The 22580-nt window shown below is 41.2% G+C and overlaps 3 protein-coding genes across 6 annotated transcripts in view; all 3 read left to right on the top strand.

The window, feature by feature from the left end:
- Nucleotides 1-238: 238 nt before the first annotated feature.
- Nucleotides 239-1839, top strand: LOC109141143 (uncharacterized). Its single transcript, XM_019270485.1, has 4 exons — nt 239-345; nt 773-932; nt 1054-1631; nt 1750-1839. The coding sequence occupies exons 2-4, from the start codon at nt 833-835 to the stop codon at nt 1837-1839; spliced, it is 768 nt and encodes a 255-aa protein (XP_019126030.1). The 5' UTR covers nt 239-345; nt 773-832.
- LOC104927832 (stereocilin) lies at nt 1706-14986 on the top strand. Its single transcript, XM_019270496.2, has 28 exons — nt 1706-2184; nt 2888-2912; nt 3004-3547; nt 3705-4592; nt 4683-4745; nt 4839-4964; nt 5339-5505; nt 5590-5776; nt 5980-6095; nt 6474-6606; nt 6699-6881; nt 7216-7254; nt 7335-7511; nt 7910-8053; nt 8952-9010; nt 9492-9615; nt 9765-9847; nt 9948-10083; nt 10663-10862; nt 11805-11895; nt 12006-12177; nt 12354-12523; nt 12967-13122; nt 13211-13353; nt 13783-13931; nt 14151-14248; nt 14598-14745; nt 14862-14986. Exons 1-28 carry the CDS (start codon nt 1866-1868, stop codon nt 14948-14950), a joined length of 4929 nt encoding a protein of 1642 aa, XP_019126041.2. The 5' UTR covers nt 1706-1865; the 3' UTR covers nt 14951-14986.
- A 2297-nt stretch (nt 14987-17283) lies between these two features.
- furina (furin (paired basic amino acid cleaving enzyme) a) overlaps nt 17284-22580 on the top strand; it is a 75717-nt gene continuing 70420 nt past the window's right edge. Inside the window, exon 1 of one of the 4 annotated variants that reach the window (XM_010741385.3) lies at nt 17284-17459. The gene's annotated coding sequence lies outside the window, so the exon portion shown is untranslated. Of the gene's footprint in view, nt 17460-17757; nt 18032-20868; nt 20993-22580 lie in introns of those variants that run through there. The other 3 variants (XM_010741369.3, XM_010741394.3, XM_010741377.3) reach the window with 3 other exon arrangements.

The following is a 22580-nucleotide window of genomic DNA, read 5'->3' on the forward strand; positions in this document are numbered from 1 at the left end:
GATCATGTACACCAAAGGTTAACCACACCGGCGTCTCTCTTTTTTTTGTCTTAGAAGACAGCTAACTAAAATACTAGATTATCACAAGATAACTTGTGAAATATGAAACCAAGCATCAACTCTTGAAAACCCAGAGACAAGAAAAGCAAGTGGCTAAACAGACAGCTAAAAGCACACAGAGGGATAACAGGACACAGGTGGGAGGGGTGCAGGAGGAGAGAGTGAAAGGTAGAGAAAGTGATGGTGAAACAGAGAGTGGCACTCAGAAAGAGGTCAGCTCCGAGTGTGCTGACATCGCCAAGTTAGAGATGCTGGCTTAAAGAAATGAATGGATTGTAACTGTTGGTGAGTGCTGATTTTTTTTGTTCTCAAATTTTGTGAGCAATTGCTAATATTTACAATTTACAGAAATACTTTAAACAGGATGTATGATTGGCTATATTTGCTATAACAGTGATCTCATAAAGTATCTGTACCATGTATATAACTATCTAAATAGGATATTAATGTCTTTTCTTTGCTCACTCTTTTCAGCATCATGTGGGCCTAATTCATAGTCTTATAGTTTTATAAAAATAAAAAAAAACATTACTGGTACTTACTTACTTTAGTAACCATGCAGCGAAAGTGGTAAGGTGATGTGGTAGTCATTAAGGTTTAATATGCCTTCTCCGCTGAGATACTTTACTCCTTGAGTCCAACCCATCATTGAAGGAAAAAAAGAAAGAAAAGAAAAGCAGCATTTAAAAACAGGTTGTTGTGAAATCAATAGGAATAACGGGCTGAAGAGAAAGATGTGACACCGCTGTGTCACTGTGCATGCTGGCATGAGATGAAGATGGCAAAGAAACGGCCAGGGATGGCCACTCTTAAATTCACGAGCTTCATAGTTTGTGCTGTTTTACTGGGACAAGGATCCCCTGAGAAGACAGGTGAGTGCACCACCAAAAAAAAAAAAAAAACACGCTGTTAAATATAATATTTTTGTGTTTGTTACTACACATGTTAGTTACATGATGCTGGCTCAAGATAGCTCTAATTGGACTTTTTCAGGAGGCAGTAAAGAGAGCCAGAGAGACGCCATTCTTAAGGAGATCTTTTCAAAATGGAGTACAGGAAGTGGATGGAATTCTCAGAAAGCTCCTCCAGAAACAAACAACGACCAGTCTGTACACCCTTGGCTGAGAAATATCATGGGGGGCCTAAAAACTCTCGGTCTACTACCCAACAAGAAGCTGCCTTCGTTAAACAAGCCAATTGACAGACACCGTCTCTCTGGCTTCCTCTACAATATCTCTATGTACCTCCAAGAAATGGGTGCTGAGCTGGAGGATGCACCGACAGAGCCAGATGAAGATCAGCTGTGGGAGAAGGTGCTACATTTCTTTCTCCAGTCTGAAGGGAGTGCAACACTGAATCAGTTGAATGGCCAGGTGCCACCGCGACCCAGTGTCAAAGTGCAGGACTGGTTTTTGTCCCTGAGGGGCAGCCCTCACTGGGACTGGTTCCTGGGACTGCTGCAGAGTCTGATCAGTCTATCAGAGCGTCAGCCCCAAAGGCCCCTGTTGATGTACTTATCTCAGAACTGGAGGACAGTCAGCGCTGTGCTGGAAGCTGCCCTTCAGGCTCTGGTTAGTGGGACTTATGGCCAGGCCAGTGCAGGCCTGCAGGGCTTCATCTGTGCTCTAAAGGGTCGTAGTGACTGCACATTCAGTGTAAACTGGCTACAGCAACTGTTGCGTTTTCTAGAAACACGCAACTGGAAGCCTGTGGTCAGTTTACACCCAGCAGAGGAAGGTGCTGAACACAGTAAAGGCTCAAGTGCAACTGGACGTTTAAAGCCCTTCAGCTTGCCACCTGAGGCCATGAGGCAGGATGGGGTGTCCAGAAATGCATCTCTGGAAGACACGATGGCCATAGACGATGATCCAGACTCCATGCAAAGTTTACTGCAGGCGTTATCACGTTCAGGTGTAGGAGATCGGGGTGGCTACTTGGCACAGAAAAATCTAGCTCTGGTGCAGAGTTTGGATGGGCTGAGGAGGGGCCTCCTGCACAGGGTGGGTAATTCTGTCTACGGTAACCTGAGGACAAAAGTGTCACGAGTTACCATGGCCCTGCTTGATGATGTCAGTAGCCTGGTGGATGTGCCACAGCCCAATGCGCAGGGCCGGTGCTCAGTTGGTGAGTATGTGGAGCAGTTGGCATCACAAGTTGTTTGCACAATCATAACAGATAAGAACTCATTAACTTCGGACAAAAAGATGAGGTAAAAACTTGGCTCATCCAACAGAAGAAAATCATTCACTGCCGTCAGAATTTATTTAAGTTACATGAATTCATACACACAATAATATAACATTAGATAATTAAGAAAGAGCTGGTGCTGTATGTGGATGCTTTGCTTCTGAGGATGATTCTGAGAAAAGCAATGATACTGCAAGTGTGTATTAGTAATTCATTAAGTACATGCATTAACATGGTAATTCATACATATTATAGGTAAAAAAAGAAGAAGAAGTAAATCAGGGATTGTTTTGATTGTATTTAGTGTTATTTATCAAAAACAAACCTATGTTTAGAGCCTTGTGAGTTTGGCCCTGGTTTCACCTGAAAGATACAGGGGAGACAGAGACAGTGACGGCCACTGCTTTAAAATCTTTGTAATCATCCCGGCCGATGAAAGCATCTGTTGTTGGCCCAGCTAATCTCTTTATCCTCTCGTTGATGTTGGTAACATTATATCTTGGGCATTGTTAGCTGAGTTGCACTGTTACATCAGGCATAGTCATGTACTGCAGGAGCTTTCAGTTGCCTTTTCCATCATACATTCTCATGCTCACTTTGATTTTCTGTTAATATTTCTTTCTTTCTTGTCTTTTTAAAGGTGACCTGAGACAACTAATATTATGGTAAGACATTCTAGGAGTGTAACTCACTATATCACTGCTGTCCACATATTTGAAAGTGAATTCAGATTCACATTTCCACCGTTCTGTCTAGGGGGATAAGACATAACGTGACGTGGAACACTCAGGCTTTGGGTGTTAGGTCCCAGGGTCTCCCAAGCTCATTCCCATTCCTGTCCTGCCCCCCAAATGATGGAGATGAGCTAAGGTCACAACACAAAAAAGCCCCCTCTTCACAAACAAACTCCAAACAAAACCGCCTTCATGAACTCTCTACCACACCTCGCCGCTTCCAGTTCAACCAGTCGACCAACGACCAGCAGAAAGAGACAGAGTACTCAACCTCTATAGAAATCCTAGAGGCAGCATGTAATGATTCCATCCCAGGCTTAACAGGTGTCTCCAACTTCACTGTATTCCTCTACTGTAAACTGTTTGAAGGAGAGAATGGGTCAGTTGATCCTGCTGTGGCCCAGACGGGCCTCGACCTGCATACCACGTGCTCAGACGCAGCTTGGTATCTGTCTGCTGCTGAGGAGGACTTCCTCTGGGTTCATGTCTGCAGTGAGTTCTTTGCCCATGAATTCAACAACACGGTGTGTGCCAACTCCTCTTTTTGGCTGCAGAAAGCTCATCAGGTAATGGATGAGTGAGTGCTCGAGTGTTTTCTGGGAACTATTTGCTAATCTGTACCATGGCAAGGTGTACTGAGGATATGTTTACATATGTTTGCTTTTTTTTCCCTCACAGTTCCTTCTACTTCTTTTTAACTTATTCTAACTTTAATATTTGCAGGCCGCATTGACAAAGGACTACCATTTTTTTAACCACACAAGTATAGATGACCTGTGTGTGCAGCTGTCAGGTGAGGCAATAGGAGGTCCAGGACTCGATGAGAACTGTCTGGCTCAGTTGGGCAGCAGATTGCTCAGTGCCCAGGCTTTCAGACACTGTTTCCTACCCAACAACTCTGTCCTGATCTCAGCTTTGTGCGGAAAGGAGTCATCTGACTCACAGCAATCCTTGCCAGAGGGCAGTTGGGCTGCGGCGTACTGCTCCAAAATACAAAACGTCTCCAGTGTTAACACCACTGAAGAGACTTGTCAGTACAGGGAGTGGGCTGTGCATGATTTCACCAATACCACCCTCCTGGAGCTCTGTGGGCAGACACATGGATTGGGAGAGTACATTTGTCTAAATGCCACACTCTACTATCAGCTGTTGAGATCAATACCCCAGCTCGCTGATTCCTGCGCTGATCTGCAGGCAGAACTGGAGGGCAGGAAATGCTTCCTGCAGAGGTTTTTTGACATGCTTCCAGCACGGTATGAGTTTGACACATCACAGCTGTGTGTGGATCCGGCTCCTCTGCTGATGGAAGTTGTACACAAGCTGAGTGTATGTGAGGTAGAGGGAGGGGAACGTGAAGGTTTTTTAGTGGTGCTGGGGTATGTGTTGCGAGTCCTGGACTTCATGGTGGGCCTCTCTTCGGGTCTGGACGAGGGAGAAAGAGAAGCGAGACAAGGTTTGGGTCAGGCCATCCTCCTCTCCAGTCTCCTTGACAGCACCTCCTGGGCTGCACTGCAGCCAGAAGCCTCCATGAGCATCCTTCACACTGTGGGAGTCTTCCTCCGCCGAGAGCAGAACGCCACTCTGAAAGAAGACCTGCTGAGCTGTTTCAGTGTAAGAAAGCTGATTGACACACTCACACACAAACACAAACACACACACACGGAACAAAGAGTGAATAACTTGTTTCTGCTGTTACATTAGCCCGTCTTGTGGGACCTCATTCAGCGGGATGACAACTCATCTGCTCTCAGGGTTCTGCTGCAGGTACTGGCCTGTGCAGCTACATTCACGTCTAACCTTTCACAACAGATCAGCTCATTGAACTTTATATTGAGGTGAATCACTTTATCTCACCAGGAGTATCTCCAGATGCCAAGAGACAGCATTCGCACTCTTGTGATGTCTGCTGAAAAAGATGCTGTCAAGAGATTCCTCTCTCATATGCATCAAAGTTGGGACCAGCTACAAGTGGAAACAGGCCAGGTTTGTTCAACAAAACACTCAGTGGTCTATTAGTGACACTTTTCATTAAGCTGTAAATGTAAATGGACTTCTGGTCCCACCACTTAAAGCGCCTTTAAAACACTTGTCACATTCAGCCATTCACACACTGATGGCAGAGGCTACCATGCAAAGTGCCAACTTCACACAGCACATCCTATCCAAAGCGTTCACAAACACACATATTACCAGACAACCCACTCTACCACCTGAGCAACAGCGGCCCAGGTTTTGTTGACTACAGTTTTGTTCTATTGCACTCTCTTTTGAATCTCTGTCATAGCCCATGCATAGTTAAAGAGGGCCAAATTGGATACACATCAGTTTCTGTCCTGCTCTTTTGTTTTCTCTGTCAGGTCTCTCAAAAAGAGTTACAGGCAATGGAAACAATGACCGCTGCTTTCATCCATAAGTTTCCCCGAGTGACCCCAGAATTGTTTGTGGACCTGTCTCAGTTCATTCCCTTCATGTCTGTCTCTGACATCATGAGTTTCCCGGCCTCCCTGATAGTCAACGACAGCGTGTGAGTCGCTAACTCACGAAACGATTGCATTTTGTTCACTGTATCTTACTGTGTGAGGATAATGGCTTCTGTGTTGCCCTTTAGGTTGACAGCCATTCGTGACCACAGCTCAGGGATGAAGTCACTGCAGAAAAAGGCCTTTGTAAAAAGACTTTTGCAGTCGAGCGTGGTGGGTGATGTCCCTACGTGGCCACCGTATTTTCTCAGTTCCATCCTCCCACTTCTGCCTTACATCCCTGTCAGTCATTTTCAGCAACTGACATCACAGCAGGTTAGATATTATTTCAATGATTTAAAAATCTTTGCATAACTGCTGTTATGCACAGTTATTACACAAAACACTCTCACCATCACAATCAGACACCAAACCACCACTTTCCACTAATTTGTCGCCCATCTTAAATGTAAAGTTTGTAATTTTTGTTTTATGTTTGTTTCAACTTTTTTTTTTTTTTTTTACTTTGTCTCCTTTAGCTCATTCCTCTGGTAGAGTTGCTAGGCAACGGCAGTCTGGATGGGGTAAGGGGGCGCCATGTTCTCCGCACGCTCTTCACCAAGAAGAAGAATCTGACCAGTGATAACATACTGAGGTGGGGCCTAGATATCTTCTGCTGTCTAACTTCACTTGGAAGTATTCACAGAGCTTCATTCCTGCACTCTGTGTTGCTTTGTGTTTGGCTATGGTATTATATTTAAACAGGTCCTAAAAAGTTGGATCATCTTACTTGACATAGGTCTACTGACATGACTCCTTATGGAGATTATTTTTTTTAAAGATTATGACTGATTGGCATCAATGAGTTAGGCATTGATGCATGTACCAGGTATGGAAAAATACACCAGTTTGCTCTCTCTTCTCATTTCCTGTCTCCCCCTGTTGTGTCTACTATACAATAAAGGCAAAAAAAACAAAACAAACCAAAACCCATATCTTATAAAGATAAGTGACCGATAATGTCTTTGTGCAGGTTAGGAGTCCTTGCGTGTTACCTGGATCCAGTGGACCTTGGTTCATATCTTCAGGACCCAGCTGTGTCTTCGACTCTGTGGCAGCTGCTGGCTCAGTGCATGTCCAAAGGGTTCATAAGTGACAGCGGCAGGGTATGCAACACCTCAGCAACAACCCTCAGTTATATTTTATTTGTGTTGTTGCACACAGAGTAACTCTGTTGTACTGTGTTTTTCATGGACAGCTGTCCTCTTGGTTGATACCGGCTGTTCAGAACCTGAATGTCAGCAGCATGGCTCCACCAGAGCTGTCAGCACTCACTGGTTTGTTACCTCAGCTAGGAGCTTCCTTCCTGCTGTCACTCCCCTCACAACAACTCCTGGAAATCCTCTCGCAGCCAGGATTACACAGATATTCCCCAGCACAGGTTGGCAGGGAATTTGTTTCACATGTGACTTCTTGTCATTCTTGTTAAATGTTCTCCACCATTTTGTACGTTTTAGTAAACTTTTCTGGTCTTCTCGCTGCCATTGGTTTCAAGTTTGATCATGAATGTTTTCTCAAAGATGGAACTATGATGAATCCTCACCTTGAGTCTTATAAAGGCTGCAGGCATTTTTGTCAAAGCTCTACATTTAATTCGCTACCAATTTTCTCCAGAAACGAAGAGGATAAACATTTATTAAATATGTGACCTTTACTCAAAATACAGAACTGTCTTAAAATGCAAACACTTGTTCATTTTTTAACATTTTCCTCAGGCTTTTCAAATGTTATCCAAGATATCAAAGGACACCACTGTAAGTAGACATGTTCAAAATATTTTTGCTGAATTTTAGCCAGATGCACTTTCACCACCGTGTTTCTCTCTCCCTGCCAGCTCACCATGGAAAAACTGTGCAGACTGAAGCCGTTACACTCTGGTCTCTCCCCTGCTGTGCTCGGAGACCTCCAGTGGTCTGAGATCAGTAAAGCTGCCCACTGCCAGTGCTGGAGAACGCTGCTAATTGAGCTTAAGCCTGGCCACAGAGCCATATTATACAATGCAGTGCAGGAGGTGACAGTGCTATTATCTGTCTTCAGTACATCACATATATCTTTTCTCTTATCTTTTATTCCCCCTTTACAATTTGCTGTGAGCTGTTGTCACATGTTGAGTAGATTGACGCAGTTAGATGGAGGTGGATAGGTTTTGACAGTTGATACGACTCAGCATCACCTTTCTGTTTAATCTTATCCTAGTGCATGAAGCCTAAAACTTGTTGGAAAATATCCCATTAAAACAAAACCAAAAACCTTGTAGCCCGAGTAACGGTAATCGAGCTAATCTGGCACTAGGGTTTCCAGAAAGTGTTCATTTGATCCACACTTGTGAAGCCTGCCTTGTGTTTTCTAAATAGCCTTTAATGGTTTACATTTACAGTTTTCTTTTTTGTTGTTGTTGCATGTCAACAGGCTCTACACAGAGAAAACATCACTCAGCAGGTAAACTGTCTGTTACCATTTGTTCCTCTGAGGAAGCTGACAGAAACATTAAATGGAACAGCAATCCTGAGAGATGTCAGCCTGTACAGAGACATACTGTGGTCGCCACAGCAGGTGCACATTTTACTTCCATCTCTCTTTGTGTGCTTTCTAAAGCTGCATTGATACGACAACAATAGGTTGAAAGTTCTCTGAGTAAAATGTTACGAGCTACAGTTTTGGGTCCCATTAATCTGCAACTCATTGGCTATGCTTCAGACGAGCCTTTCAGGATATTAATACTCCATACGCATCAGCCGCCATCAAGCTAATTAGTTTGGATGTAGTACAATGGTGTAGAGGAGTGTAGCATAAATTAATAATGGCTACCTTAAAGGGATTTTGTCACAGCCAAGAGTGTATTTCACCCCCTGTTCTCGGCCTAACAAGACCCGAGTCAAATCAATAAAGAATGCCCTTTTCAGTTAGTAGCTGCAGTGAATTATTTTATGACACTGAATATTATATTTAAAATATTATATTGAAATAACCCTAAAGTTAAATATTAAAGTTACCTCTGTTATTTGTGTGATTAATAGTTTATAAAATTCCCTTTATTGCCAGTTTGAGGAATATTTTATGAGATTCTGATATAATTCATCTAAATTTCCATCCATGTGTCTATAAAATTTGATAGGAAATGAAATATCAAAACACCCACTCAAAGACCTCAAAGCAATCATGCAGTGTAAACAACTTTTTTGCATCAGACAAACGGTAAAATAAAAAGTTGATACCAGTGTTCGGGAAGGCTTTAGTTCATGGAGCTTTGTGTACTTTTTGCTTCATGGCCAGCCAAAGGTTTCAGCTGTTTTCAGGACAGTATGAAAATCAACTTACAATAAACTTACATCATTTGTAGTAAAGGGGCTAAACAATGCAAAACAATATTTTATAGTAACTATAAGTTAATTTAGCCCCTTTGATTAAAATGTTATTTGTGTAACACCTTTTTTTTTTGTTGTCTGGACAGGCTCAGTTTTTGTTCAAACAGATCCACCAATTAAAGAATATTACCAGCAAGATGGTGAGGTAAGTTGGAATAAGAACTTTATTTATTAATTCTTTTTTTAGTAAGCTCTCAATTTGGAATTCTTTCACACACATACACACACACCAAGGGCTTATAGATGCAAATATGGAGCGTTGTTGGAGTGATGGGCAACCATGTAGTGTCACTCTGGGGGCAGTTAGGGGTTCAGTGCCTTGCTCAAGCGCATCTCAGCAGAGCCCAGGAGGAGAACTGGCACCTCTCCAGCTACCAGTCCACGTTCTGTGCTGTGGTCCATACTGGATTTGAACAGGCGACCCTCCAGTTCCCGAGCTAAATCCCTCCAGACTAAGCTACTGCCGCCCAAGTTAAAAGTATTGCACCAGAACATTCTGGTCTATAATTTTAATCTTTAACACATTTTACTTGCAAATTGCATTAAAGTCTAAAAACAAGTCATTTTCAGGTCAGACAGGTCGGGTCAATAAACAATTTCAACAATGATCTTTCTTTTTCTTGTAGGTATTTGGGTCACATTGCCAGTGGAATGAGTTGTGACTTATTGAGGCTTTGGAGCAATGATACCGATTTTGCAGCGCTGCTTCAGTTTGTTAGTGAACTGCCTGGAGGCACAAGACCTGCTCTGGTGAGCAACAAATACTTCAGCACTCCTCAAACTCTTATTTACACTGTCTGGTACCAAAGTCATTAGTTTGCTGTTGTTATCGTGGCATAATAAATTAAAAATCATGTTTAATTCTAACAAGTTCAGATGTGTTTTGGCTGTGTTACCAGCGGAAATGTATCGTGGACGAACTGAGGAACCACCCTGATTTTAACCTCAGTGCTTTGAGTTCTGGGTTTGCTGCAACATTACCGTAAGCATCTTCTGATTGAACATGTATTTTACTCTTTACATAAAAATATGCAACAGTTTATCCAAAGACGACTACATTTACACCTCTTCTCCTTTTCCAGCGTGACGATGATAGAGAACCTCTCTAACGTGTCCTTCAGAGCCATTCTGGACCACATTCAAGCACACTTTGCTGATTTCCTCAGACTGCCACATTACAAGCAGACCAATTTAGCAGAGAAAGCTGTAACTGAGCTGGTAAAACACCAACATGAGCTATACAAATACTGCATTTACTGCATATCCTGACATCATGTGCAGGAGCTGACACTTTGCTATAATATTTAGTTAGAAAAGTGGGATCAGAAACCAGTTGCTGCCTGTCATTTATAAACATCATAAAGTTAAAATAGAAATCCTAAATCAATCCCCGGATAATTAAAATGATAAACCAGCACATGAGAGCAAACTGGAACTCAGACATGCTATTTCTGGTTAAATTAAATCAGGGCTTGTGTCAGTGATAGTGAGTCATGTATTTGATTTGTATTAACACATTTATGGGGCACAAGGAGGAAACTACATCTGTAGATTCAGGCTTCTCAAGCAACCACGCATGCACACACACACACACACACAAACACACACACACACACACACACACACACACACATATATATATATATATATATATATATATACAGAGAGAAACAGCTGGAGATAGAAATACAGTACATAGCCTACCTTATCCTCTCAACAGCTTTTCACCCAAGTGAAGTCCTATCAGTGTAAAATCCATGTAATCCAGTCTCACTTACTGTACATGGTGCTCTGCAGGGCTCTCAGGCTGAGGGGGACATTGATGGCACCACTATGGACGTCCTGGGGCCTCTGCTGCCTTTTTTGGACCGGGACAGTTTGGCTCTGGTGGACAGAGGAGCTCTGGCTCTGCGGCTCGAGGAGATGAGAAGTTTCTGTCTTCCTAAAGATGCTCTGAAAGATATTAGTGCCTTGCTTACTCAGAAAGACCTGCTCGGGTAAAGGAACTCATCTGCTAAGGAAAAACACGTCCTACCATGTCCTAGTTATGATATCTAATCAATAATATGTTGAGAGATTCATTCATACATTTGTTTAAATCATTTCTTTTTTGGCAAAACATGGCTGGAAATTTACAGAAGCATTTTACAATTATTTTGACTGATTATTTAACTAAATAAATTTGCATGTCATGGTTATGACAACCATAACTTCAGAGTTAATTGAGATTTACTTGAAGTTACAATTTAATATCAAGAAATCCAATGCACGGGCAAAATCCAATTGCTAACATGCATGTTTACATGCATGTTAGCAATTTGTTTTGTAGGCATTAATATCGACCTAATAATGGTGCTAGTGGAAAACCTAAAGGGATACTAAAGTTATTATAGTTCATCTTGAGGGGGACATGAATGTTTGTGCCAAATCTTGTGGTGATCCACCAAAAAGCTGAGATATTTTTCTGACAGCTGATAGAGACAGTGCATGTAGCATGCACAATGATTTATGGGCAAAATATCATCACTGGTGCATTTTTAACAAATAGGACGATTTGTCTAATAATCTGTTGGATTCATGTTCATGTAGTTAATAATAGTTGTTGAGATATTTCAGTCTCAACTGAAGTGGTGGACTGACTGACAAGCAGACAGACATTGCCATCTCTAGAGCCATCCAACTATAGTATGGTTAGAAATTCATATATAAATGAATATGTAGTACACAGACTTATAATGACTTGTTAGTTCTTGAAAACATAACACCTGTAACACCCATCTGTTAGTGTAAGGTAGTAGGACAAAAGTAATAGAGTATAATCATTTGTATGCAGCCTAAAATACATAATAATGTTTGGCTGGATTGTGATAGCACTGTGCTTGCAGACATGGATTACATAAAACAGGAGTAATGAGAAAACATGTGTCCTTCTTTGCCAGGGAACCATCCAAATGGCAAGTTGGGGATGTCGAACATTTGGGTAGGCTGGTGTTTTCTCTCTCAAAAAAGCAGATTAACTCCATCCCACTGGTAAGCACCCAAAAGCATCAACCCATGCAAATAATTCATTTCACTGCACAGAAATTGGCCAGACATATCCTATCAAGCATAAATATATAAAATGTATTTCTCCTGTGCAGATGGTGTTGAATAAAGACACAGTGGAGCAGGTCCTGGTGGGTCAAAGTCGCTGGGAGGACAGTGCAGTGGGTGGAGTCTGTGTTACAAAGTGTATGGACCAGCATCGTCTGAGACAGCAGACTCAGAGTCTCCTTCGAGGGATTGTTAGAGCACGGAGCAGGAGGGCAAAAGGTTCAATTTCAGGAAATATTTCCTGAAACTTTTAGTGCTAATCTTGTAGTGTGTCTAATACGGAATTTCACCTTCAGGAAGAATAGCTCTGTAATCTGTCAGTGACTGCCAGTAGGAATTTGAAAAGTTTCTATCTCTAAGTTTTTATTTGAATTCACCCGTGTTTCTTTGAGCAGTGCCGGTTCCAACCTGTGCAGACATCAGAGGGACATTTCCTTCAGCGTGGACACCCACTCAGCTCAGTCGTATGTCGCAGGATGAGCTCAAACAGTGTATAGAAGTTTTTGCTCAGGATGCTTCAATGAGCTCTGAGCAGCGCCGAACATTGTGGGTGAAACTCAGGCAGGTCAGTAAAACACCACAGGAAGTTTAGTCTCATATAATCCCTTTTTTTTCCCAAATGTGTTATTCCTACAATCAGCCACATTATTTGTCTCCTTACCAGTAAGAATACAATATGAATCATATACGGACATTATTAGTCAGTATCAATGTATCATCCCTTCAGATGTCTTCAAAGTCTTCTGACTTGTGCTGCAGCAGTGCTGTCTCCTTCTCAGTTGAGATTGTATCAAACATCAAAACACAATTCTTCTTCTAGTGCTGTCTGAAAATTCCTGTTTTTTATAGCTGTGAGATGTAAGTTTGAAGATAAGAAGTAAGAACAATGAGCAGGAAGTCGCATCTCCAACCCGGAGAGACAAAGACGTCTGAATAAAACATGAGAAGTCTTTTAATATCTGTTATAATATGTGGTTGAAGCATGTTCTGGTTCTTCATTGAATTCAGTACTTCAGTCCAGTGAGAGAGCTGAGGGGAGATCAAGTGCTGGCTCTAGGCTCAGTGGTGACTGAGATGGGAGAAAGGGAACTTCAGGACACCAATCTCACTGATGTGGGTGTGTTGGCACATCTGGGGACACTGACGGACTGGAGCCCTAAAAAGGTGAACTTCAAATAAAACTTTAAATAAATGAAAGGATCTCATCCTGGAAGACATGTCCATGTATTTAATATTTCTATTTGTTTTTCAGATGAGAGTTGTGATTTCTAGCGTGATGCGGAAACGCAAACTGAAAGTGGAACAGTTAGCAGCCGTAGATCTGGCAACATTTGGCCATCTGATCTGTGGTCTGTATCCCTCAGAGATTAAAAGACTAAGTCCCTACAACCTCAGGTCAGTCACATACCTCGAGTGTATCTATCCAACTTCCTCAAACACTTACTGACAGTTGTGAAAGTTATAAATCACATTCAGCACTTTAATAAGTGAATTTCCAAAGTAACATGAGAGAACCAACAAAGTTGCAGACACTGCAAAATGATCCAATAGGCCTACATTAGATAAATGGCATCAAAACAAAGAAGAACATATAAACAGTCCAAAGGGGTTAACAAACAAATTAGCATACAAGCTTGTAAGTACATTGTGCACCTACATAGCAGTAATTAGTGACAGTAAACATAGCAATAGAACAATTAGTTTCTTCTGGTTTTAGACTAACAGGAGGCTGGTGCACATTTCTCAGCAGTACAAACCTCTTTTGCATATTTTGCATATCCTCAGAGGAGGGTTAAGTCCTGAATGTGTTCTCTCGAACTGCAGCATGGCTGTCCTGTTTCTGCGGGAGGCGTCCCTGCCTTGTACGGAACAACAGACTGAGGCGTTGACAAACCGTTTGTCCCGACCTGAGGCCTTTGGTCCAGTCAGCACATGGGGACCAGAAGTTTTTACTGAAATTGGGACATTGGCAGGTACAGTAGAACATAATATCCCTGGGGGTATGCCTTTTTTTTGTGATCAAATGTTTTTGATGTTTTTTTTTTTCCAAGAGGGAGGTGGAAATGACAGCTCTTGGATGGATAGGTACAATTAAAAATATCCCCAAGGGTATAAAAGTTTAGGAAAACTTTCCTGTGATTTGATACAAGAAACATTAATTATCTGACTACAGTGTTTGTGTCTTTGTCCAGTGGGCCTGGAGGACATGGTGCTGTCAGCTCTGGTACAAGAACAAATGGAAGGAATCACCCCTGAAGCCATTGCTCTTATGGCACCAAGAAAGCTGGCAGTGAGTGTCACCCATGAGTTCAGGGTCATTTATTCAGGCTAATCTACAGAACAATGTTTAGCTTTAGTCTTGCTGGCACTGAGGTTTATGCTCTCAAACAAATTGTGAACTCATACATAATCAGAAACAGCTGCAGTTTATGTATGTATGGTGTATAATTTGATTTAGCAAAAAAGGATATGGACATAATAATCTTTATATTGTATGTGTTGAACATTTAGATATATTTATAGGCTGTGCCGTGCTTTTTAACTGGAAACTCAGCATATATTTGTTATAATTTTTCGGGAGAAAATAAATGTGTCCCGTAGGAGTGAGTTAGTATTTGTGTTGGGCTCGTGTCTGACAGGTGGTGTTCAGTGCCGTCCAGTTGTCGTGGCTGAGCGCGGAGCAGGCGTGGGCTGTCACTGACGAGCAGTGGGCAGAGCTGGACACCGGGCAGAGACGTGCTGTTGGACTGGCTCGTTATGAGGGAGACGTCTTGCTGGAACTGAGAGGTGTGCGTGTGATTAATATCTAATTTTAAAAACCTCCTACGTAATGAGTATGTTATAGTTATTTATTTAACTGAATATGCTGTGATGATAAATGCTCTGTTTGTCTACTTTCACAGGGAGAAACTCGGCTCCAGAAGCCCTGAACACAGGCAGCTTCACTGTACGCTTGCTGGCTCTGTGCCTCTTGTTATGGCAACTATTTTAAAATGCTGGAACCAATTTAATTGTCCCTTGACCTCCCTTGGTAACATAATATTTGTACTTCAAATAAATATTTTTGTTCTGTTTCCCTCTGTGTATTGGTCCTTTAATTTACAGTGCTCGGCTGCACACGTTTCACTTTTATGCGAGCTATAAGCTCGACAAAATGTGAATAGGTGTGTGTAGTTGTAGTATGTATAATATTATTTTGGTAGAACAATTGGAGGAAGCAATGCAATAATTAATGTTTATTAGACAGAAGAAAGGGCTTTCCAAACTTTACAGGATGTGTAATCAAGCAAAAAACTTGAAATGATATTTTTCTGAACTAAATACAATTTAAATATCTTGAATCCTCTCCCATAAACTGCAGACTCTGCGGTCTATAAAAGACCTTTGAAATCTTTCCCTCATTTATTTATAGCTTCTGTTGACTCAGTAACCTGCCTACCATTGGGCCCTGGGACCTCCATGGGAAACTTCTGCCTTCTACCAGGACCTAGTTTGTTAATTTTATTTTGGAAATGCTGCAGATTTGATGTATGAATGCTTTCAAAGTGCATCACCTGCCCTCTATGTACAACTTTTTATACACTATACATTTTATATGAATATAAACTGACATTATTAAAGAAATACTATAATCTGACAATATTTAAGAGTATAATACTGGAATAACATGTATGATAAATATGTGTTTTCTATTTGTCTGGATAAGTCGTGTAATAGTAAGGGGTAAAATGCGAATGCTACAGTGCTGTATCTGTAAGTCTGTAAGTCATTGATCCGTCCTGATGCTCCTGTATGCAGATCATTTTCATTTCTTGAGTTTGGCACTTTGTTCCACAGTACAGTCAGTTTGAGGCACCACACACACAGAGCTCCAGGTTCATCACCTTGTCAAAACTGCACATTTGTTAAAGATCTTAATTAACTATAGTACAATGTCAATGAAGCTGGTTGCATATGAAGTCATTTTGTGGTTCTGCATGAAAGTGTAAGAAAATTAACTACATGAAAACTAAGTTAGAATAATAGTTTAATCATTTTAGCAGCTATGACTTATGACTTTCAAAACATCTTATGCTCTTATTAGATAGATCCAGTAGAGACATGACAGGAAATGAGGTGAAAGAGAACACAACAAACTGCCTCCCCGACACCGCTGTGAGCTGGGATGTATGAATATATACATGACAATTTTATTTATTGTGTACTGGCTGTGAAAATAAATCTCCTTTGGGATAATCAATCTGAGTACAATGCAGCGCACGTGGTGCATATTTCTAATTAAAGTTGGCTTTGATCGTAAAATCATCACAAGCTGTCGGACATGCAGAAAACCTGGGAGCAGATTGTTTCAGCAGGACTAAGAGTAGACTAACTGGTTGGTCTAGGGGAAATAATGAAGCTTCCATGCGTAGATTCACACTGTGTTCAGTGAAAGCTCGGAGCTTGCGTACATGTTACACAGTGGGCAGGAGGAATGTCTAGAGGTCAATAGGTCGCCAAAACCAAAGGCCCTGTGGCCTCATAAAGGTTAATCTCCCCCTAAGAAAGTAGTAATAACAACATATTTTCATGCTCTGTAGTTACACTGTCCATCTATGAAGTGTTTTTAGTTTATTAAAAAAAAAAAATTATATATATGTAATATTATATATATTATAAATATATATAATTATATAATTATATATATTCTGACTAGGTACACATGTTTTTTTGGGTTTTTGTATTTTAATTGTATTTTCATTTGACTGTATTTATCTATCTTTGTACCTGTTATGTTTTTGCTTCTATGGCTTTGTTGTAAAGCACTTTGGGTACCATCTGGCTATTGTAAAGGGCTATACAAATAAACTTGATTTGATTTGATTTGATTTGATATGTATACCATCTGGGAATAAACATTGTGTTTGTCAGCTATCAAAAAACAGCCGCACTACCTTCTATTATCTCAACAACTAATTTTTTTATTTATTTTATTTTGTTTATTTTTTATGTATGTAATGGTTTAGTTATATAATTATTGGGTGGGAAGGGTCAAGGGTTAATTGTGGTTCTTAGAAGCCGTTCTGGCTCAGTTTAAGCTCACTGTTGTTATCATCACACATTTTCTACCTCTGGGATTTTTTGTATATAGAGTGTATGTGTGAATTATTTGTGTATGTGAACGAAAAAACTAATAAAAACAAACAAACAAAACAAAACAAAAAACAGCCGCAGTATCAGGATGAATGTGCAGTACCGCGTGTGACCAGCAGGTGGGGGTGTCGCCGCGCTGCTGGCTGCTAAGTAGGTGTTGCTGTAACGTCTCCACTTTGTCCACGGCCGTGACGTATTTCCTGGGGCTTGCACGGACCACTCAGCGCTACACCGGAGGGGGATCATGACTATTTATAACCAGCGATTCTCTGTTATCAGTTTTTCTGTCGCTTCGCCGTGCCGTCGTCGGTTCTAACACCGCGGTGAGAGACAACAACAAGCCGGGTCGAGGATGTAAGAGGAAGCTGGTAAGTTGAGCCGAGTGTAAGTTTCCTGTCTGCTCGGGCTTGTGTGTGACTTGTTTGGGGGGCTGCGTGCTCGCTGACTTCTCGCCTCTTGTACAACCACCGGGGACCCCGGACCCAGGACGGGACGGCGTGTTGCCTTATTGACCCCCGGTTGCTGTCAGTGTGTGCTCGAAAATGCGGTTGTAACGAGGAGGAGGAGGAGGGGGGGGGGGGGGGGTCTCGTTCACACATACACATGCCGAGGTGACGTCGACTGCGCCGCGTCCGGTTTCTGTGGTTGTTCCTGCGAAAAATGTGAGGTTCGTGATTCCCACAGCTCGGTCGGATGAGGAGTGAAGTGTTCGTCAGGGGTGGATGAAAGCGACAGAGAGAGAGAGAGAGAGAGAGAGAGGGAGAAAAGGGGGAGGCACCTGTGAGACGGAGCTACCGTGGTGTCAAGTTTACGTTAATCACGGCTCGGTTCAGTTTCAGACATATTTGTCAAGCGCAGGGAGTCATCATCGGATCAGCTCCAGCCGCCGCTGACACACAAATTATGACTACGTGTTGTTGTCACGGACTTAACGCGTGAGGTGAGTACACAGACACACCGCTGCTACCAGCTGATATATATATTTAAACCTCTTAACTTTAGCTCACAAACATTAAAGTGTTTTTCAGGCCTGAGCGAGAGAAGTTTTTCTTTCCTTAACCTTTACTGCAGTTCATCCCTGCTATGTGCTTTTGTTTACACACTTTGTTTTTGTTAGTAGGACTCCGATGGCTGAACTTTGACATTAGACCGATCAATGCAGATCAGCTGATGGTGTTGAACCAGACCTTCCGTGGTCTACATGTGACTTTTACACCTGATCAAACTCTCTGTGGGGAAAATAAAAGCTTAATATCAGTCAAGGTGTAACCGAGCTGCTGTGTCAGTGTTGCATAGAAATACGCTGAAAGTGATTCATTATGGGAACTGACCTCCTTCTGTTGTTTGTGCTCTCAATACGCTGTAATTTTATCTCTCCACTGAGGCAATACTGTGCTTGCTGATCATCATGGATAAACAAGATTGCGGAGCCCCTTGCATGCTGTTACATGTAACTAATGAAAACAACCAAATGCACATTGTTCTGAGATGAAGTGTGGCATTTTGTTTGAGATGTTTCATTAGTCTGACTGTACAAGCCCCTTAATGACACCTGTGTATTCGTTCTTATCTAAGAAAAGTTACCTGTGTGGCAGAAAATATCGTGTGTGACTGCAGGAAGTCTGAAGAAGCAGATAGACGACGCTGCTTGAGATAAACACACGTAACAGGAAAAAGACGAAAGAGAGATAGACCACAGCTCTTGTCATTGTTTGTTAATTGGGCCAGCTGAAAGTCAAACAGTGACGATGAGATATAGAGTTTCAGAGATGACACAAAACACGTTCAGTACTTTGTCAACAGCTACAGTTGTGCCTGTAACACTGCTGCGAGCTCCTGTTTGCTCATGGTTGCCTATTTTTAAAGGTCCAGTATGTTGGATATTGTGGCAACCAAATGAAAAGCTCTCACGTCACTATCCGCTTCCTAGCGTGATGGGCACACTACGGTTGCTACTCTAGAAACATGACGGTTTAAAATGGTGGACTGTAGATATTTAAGGGCTCGTTCTAAGGTAACAAAAATATACCACCTCTCATTGTCAGCTGACACACTAAAGATGGACACACATGGATTATATTCTGCCAATAGATTTCCTCAAATCTTACACACTGCACCTTTTTTTTTTAAAGACTGAAACTGAAAAAAGGAAAATAGTGAAACCCGTTGGAACGAGGTAAAAAGCCACTCCTGATTCAGGCAGGCAAACCATGTGGAAGAGGAGGTGTTAGTTGAAACATGAAGATGTTTTTCTACATCTCAGTATCCCAAAGAAAGGCTTTTATACTCACAGTTGTTTAAGGATCTGGATTTATAGAGCTCTAACTCTCAAGAGGCGTACATTTCCACAATTTTGTTTCACTTTTGTACTTTGAGCAACTGTGAACTTGCAGCAAAGGTCCCCACGCTTTCACAGTGCCCCTTTTTTCTTTGAAATATTTTAATTAATAATACATTGAATCTAATTCAAAAGAAATCTCTATCAACAAGGTGTTTAAATGTCATGACTCCTCCCGTTATTCAGCTTGTAGTGTCATCCAGACGCTTTTTTTGAACAAAGAGAATTCTGCAAATGAAAATTCAGCCCGTGTTTGCGCTCCGTTTGCCTCAAAGCCATATCTTATGACATCTGTCTCGTTTTGAAAACATCAGAATATAAGTCTTAAACAGTTCAATGTCGACGGTACTCATAGCAACGTAGAGGACAGAATCCACATGTGTTGTCACACACTCTTTCTCTGATATGATACAGGCTCCTTTTTGTAATTCCAGTTCTAAACATGTACGTAGATTGTTTGAGAATAACCAGGCGAGGTTTGTACTTTTAGAATAGGAAGTGCTCTTGCTGCGATGCGGATTTGCAGATGTTGTTTATTTAAATGCAAATTCAGATAAACTGCAACCTTATGTGAGTGTTCAACCCAACTGGAGCCAAAAAGAGCAAAGAATCAAAGAGTAGTCTTTGTGAAAGTACTGATCTGAACGTTAGATTAATGCTGCTGATTAAAGACCACATCCTGTGAAACTGAATGTTGCTTACATACACTGACATGATCTGGATAAAAAGTCCTAGATTTAGCAACAATGTGGTTTTTACTGATGAATTGCCCAATTCTGTCAATATTTGTTGCCACCCACAGAGCTGCAACAGCCAGTCAAATTGTTTTTAAATTTCAAAATTTTCTGATTTCAGCTTTGTAAATGTGAACGGTTCCTTTAGTCCTCTATGATCGTAAACTGATTATCTTTTTTTCGTTTCATGAGCCAAACATCTAATTGATGAATTGATCATGAAAATAATCCTTAGTTGCAGCCCTAGCCACACACACGGCTTGTTATGTGGACTGTGGACTCCGATATTGATTTCCATGTGTGTCACAATATGAGCAGTGGCAGTAAAAACAAGATATTTGAGTGAGAGAAAAGGGTCGTACGGCCTAAATATATTTGAGTTCACTTTCACCTCATTAAAATGTAAATAATAAACTGATGAGGTGTAAAGTGTTTCCTTTTTTGAAACGTCCTGATGAGTTTGGTAATGAGGCTGGTATTATCCTTTGGGTTTAATGATACTTGGCTAATTATAATTTGGTGTCGTTTTTTTTTTCTGTTATCACAGTCTGACATATGGTATCATTTACTGTGCTAACCCAAAAGACCGCTCACAGCGCCACGGTCCACTTCTCCTTTGTCTTGAGTCGCAACCAGTAAAGTAGTTGGGCAGTTGTTATGACATGGCGTGTGGGTTTCACACAGACGTTAAAGAAACTGAGTGGTTGAGCGGTCAGATGATGTCACAGGCGTCTGTACATAAGGGCAGAGTATGTCTGGAAATCAAACAGACGTTTGGAGACATTCGCTGTATTTACTTGTTGCATCAGAGGGCAGAAGACAAAGTTGAGTGAGTTGTGCCAACCGATTTATCTGCTGCTTCTACTGTCTTTTATCCTCGTTTATTTTCATTGTCTGCAGTATTTTAGAAATTTGATTAATTTAAATTTGATAATTACTTTGGCGAAGCAGTCAGGGTTCACTCTTGAGCCTTTGTAAATGAATTCAGGAAGCGCTTTGTGTTTGTCTTCAATTTCAGTAGGAACCATGATAGCAAAAGTAAACATGTAATTAATATTGGGTGTGGATCTTTGCTGCTTAATTTAGGCTGTTTTTTATGTGTTTATAAAATAGGCTTAACTGAGCAGGAAGGGCGAATTTAAAAAGGCGGCAGAGGGATTTGGGTGTTACTGGAGGTTGGCACATTTAAAAAAAGTTCTACATTGACAGCCGCTTCTGGCGCCTGATCTGTTCTGCTTGGTTTGATATACGTGGCGCTTGTTTTATATCTGTCTACGCCGTGAAGTCGGCTGTTATCTCAGTATTTATTTATAAAAATGTACCTACTACGCATGGATTAGTCTCTAATGATGCAGCCACCTTTAGCTTTTTAACACAATGAACCAATTCTATCTTAACCCTTTTACTACTCACTTTGCTTGAAAACTTGAAAAACTTGTTGATGCTGAAAGTACACCTATGACTTTCGGCAGGTTTAAATTGCTTTTTCTCACCGTACACCCTGTAACATTTCTCTCGGTTCCAGATGGTGCAAGGCATTGAAATGTGGATTTGAAATGCTACTGAAACAGGGCTTTTTTTGAAAAATCCTAAACATTTAATAGCACTGTTCAATTTTGATGAGAAGAACAGAATTTGAAAACCATTTGAGAATTTATTAGGTGAATAAATTTAGTCCAGTTATTAAACACCTGCAAAATTAACAGTCGATTTAATGCACTCCAGAGCAACACTAAGATGAACTGTGACTTCAATAATAATTATATCATTTAATTTACACCTTTCCGACAATTTCACCCACACCTGAATTTATGAACTCAGTAAAGAGAGATGCTGTGGCCGGGCTGTTGTATTGGACTGCATTGCATTGCCCAGGTATACCTCATAATAAAGTGGTCACTGAGTGTATTTTAAATTTGGTGCACTTGATAAGAAAATAGTCATGACAGCACTTTAACGACAGCGATGACGGTGAAATGCTGAGAGAATTGGGAAATCGCGTATGTACCTAATTTAAATTAAATTAACGCAAAAACTTACCACTTGATTATTGTATTGAAACATTGAAAGGTACAAATAAGGTTCATCTTTATATGTGCTGCTTTATCCAGTGGCTTGAATTTGTATTGAATTGGTGGAGTATTTTTCTAACGTGAAAGGAAAGGTAATGTTTTACTTGCCCCATAACAAAATGTCCTGGGAAAGTTTGAGGAACCTGTTTGTTCGTTTGGAATGTGCTTTAATGGAGCGGTGAGTTAAATCAGAGTATTTTGTTGATTGGATCGTTGTCACAGGAGAGGAGGTGATCCTAGATAACACCTGCAAAAAGATGTCCCACAGTCGACTTGTATCGGGAGAACAAATTTGACTGCACAGAGTGGGAAAGACACAATAGGAGCACTGTATTCAGTGCAGGG

The sequence above is a fragment of the Larimichthys crocea genome, chromosome VIII (assembly GCF_000972845.2).
Source record: "Larimichthys crocea isolate SSNF chromosome VIII, L_crocea_2.0, whole genome shotgun sequence".
Taxonomy (NCBI): Eukaryota; Metazoa; Chordata; class Actinopteri; family Sciaenidae; genus Larimichthys; species Larimichthys crocea.

Excerpts from the sequence above, each read along its gene's own strand:
- LOC109141143 (XM_019270485.1), top strand. The coding sequence starts at position 833 with ATGAAGATGGCAAAGAAACGGCCAGGGATGGCCACTCTTAAATTCACG. Across the intron at positions 933-1,053 it reads AGGATCCCCTGAGAAGACAG|GAGGCAGTAAAGAGAGCCAG; the intron begins GTGAGTGCACCA and ends GGACTTTTTCAG. Across the intron at positions 1,632-1,749 it reads AAGCTGCCCTTCAGGCTCTG|AAACACGCAACTGGAAGCCT; the intron begins GTTAGTGGGACT and ends TGCGTTTTCTAG.
- LOC104927832 (XM_019270496.2), top strand. The coding sequence starts at position 1,866 with ATGAGGCAGGATGGGGTGTCCAGAAATGCATCTCTGGAAGACACGATG. Across the intron at positions 2,913-3,003 it reads CTGAGACAACTAATATTATG|GGGGATAAGACATAACGTGA; the intron begins GTAAGACATTCT and ends CGTTCTGTCTAG. Across the intron at positions 13,354-13,782 it reads CTAAGTCCCTACAACCTCAG|CATGGCTGTCCTGTTTCTGC; the intron begins GTCAGTCACATA and ends CTCGAACTGCAG.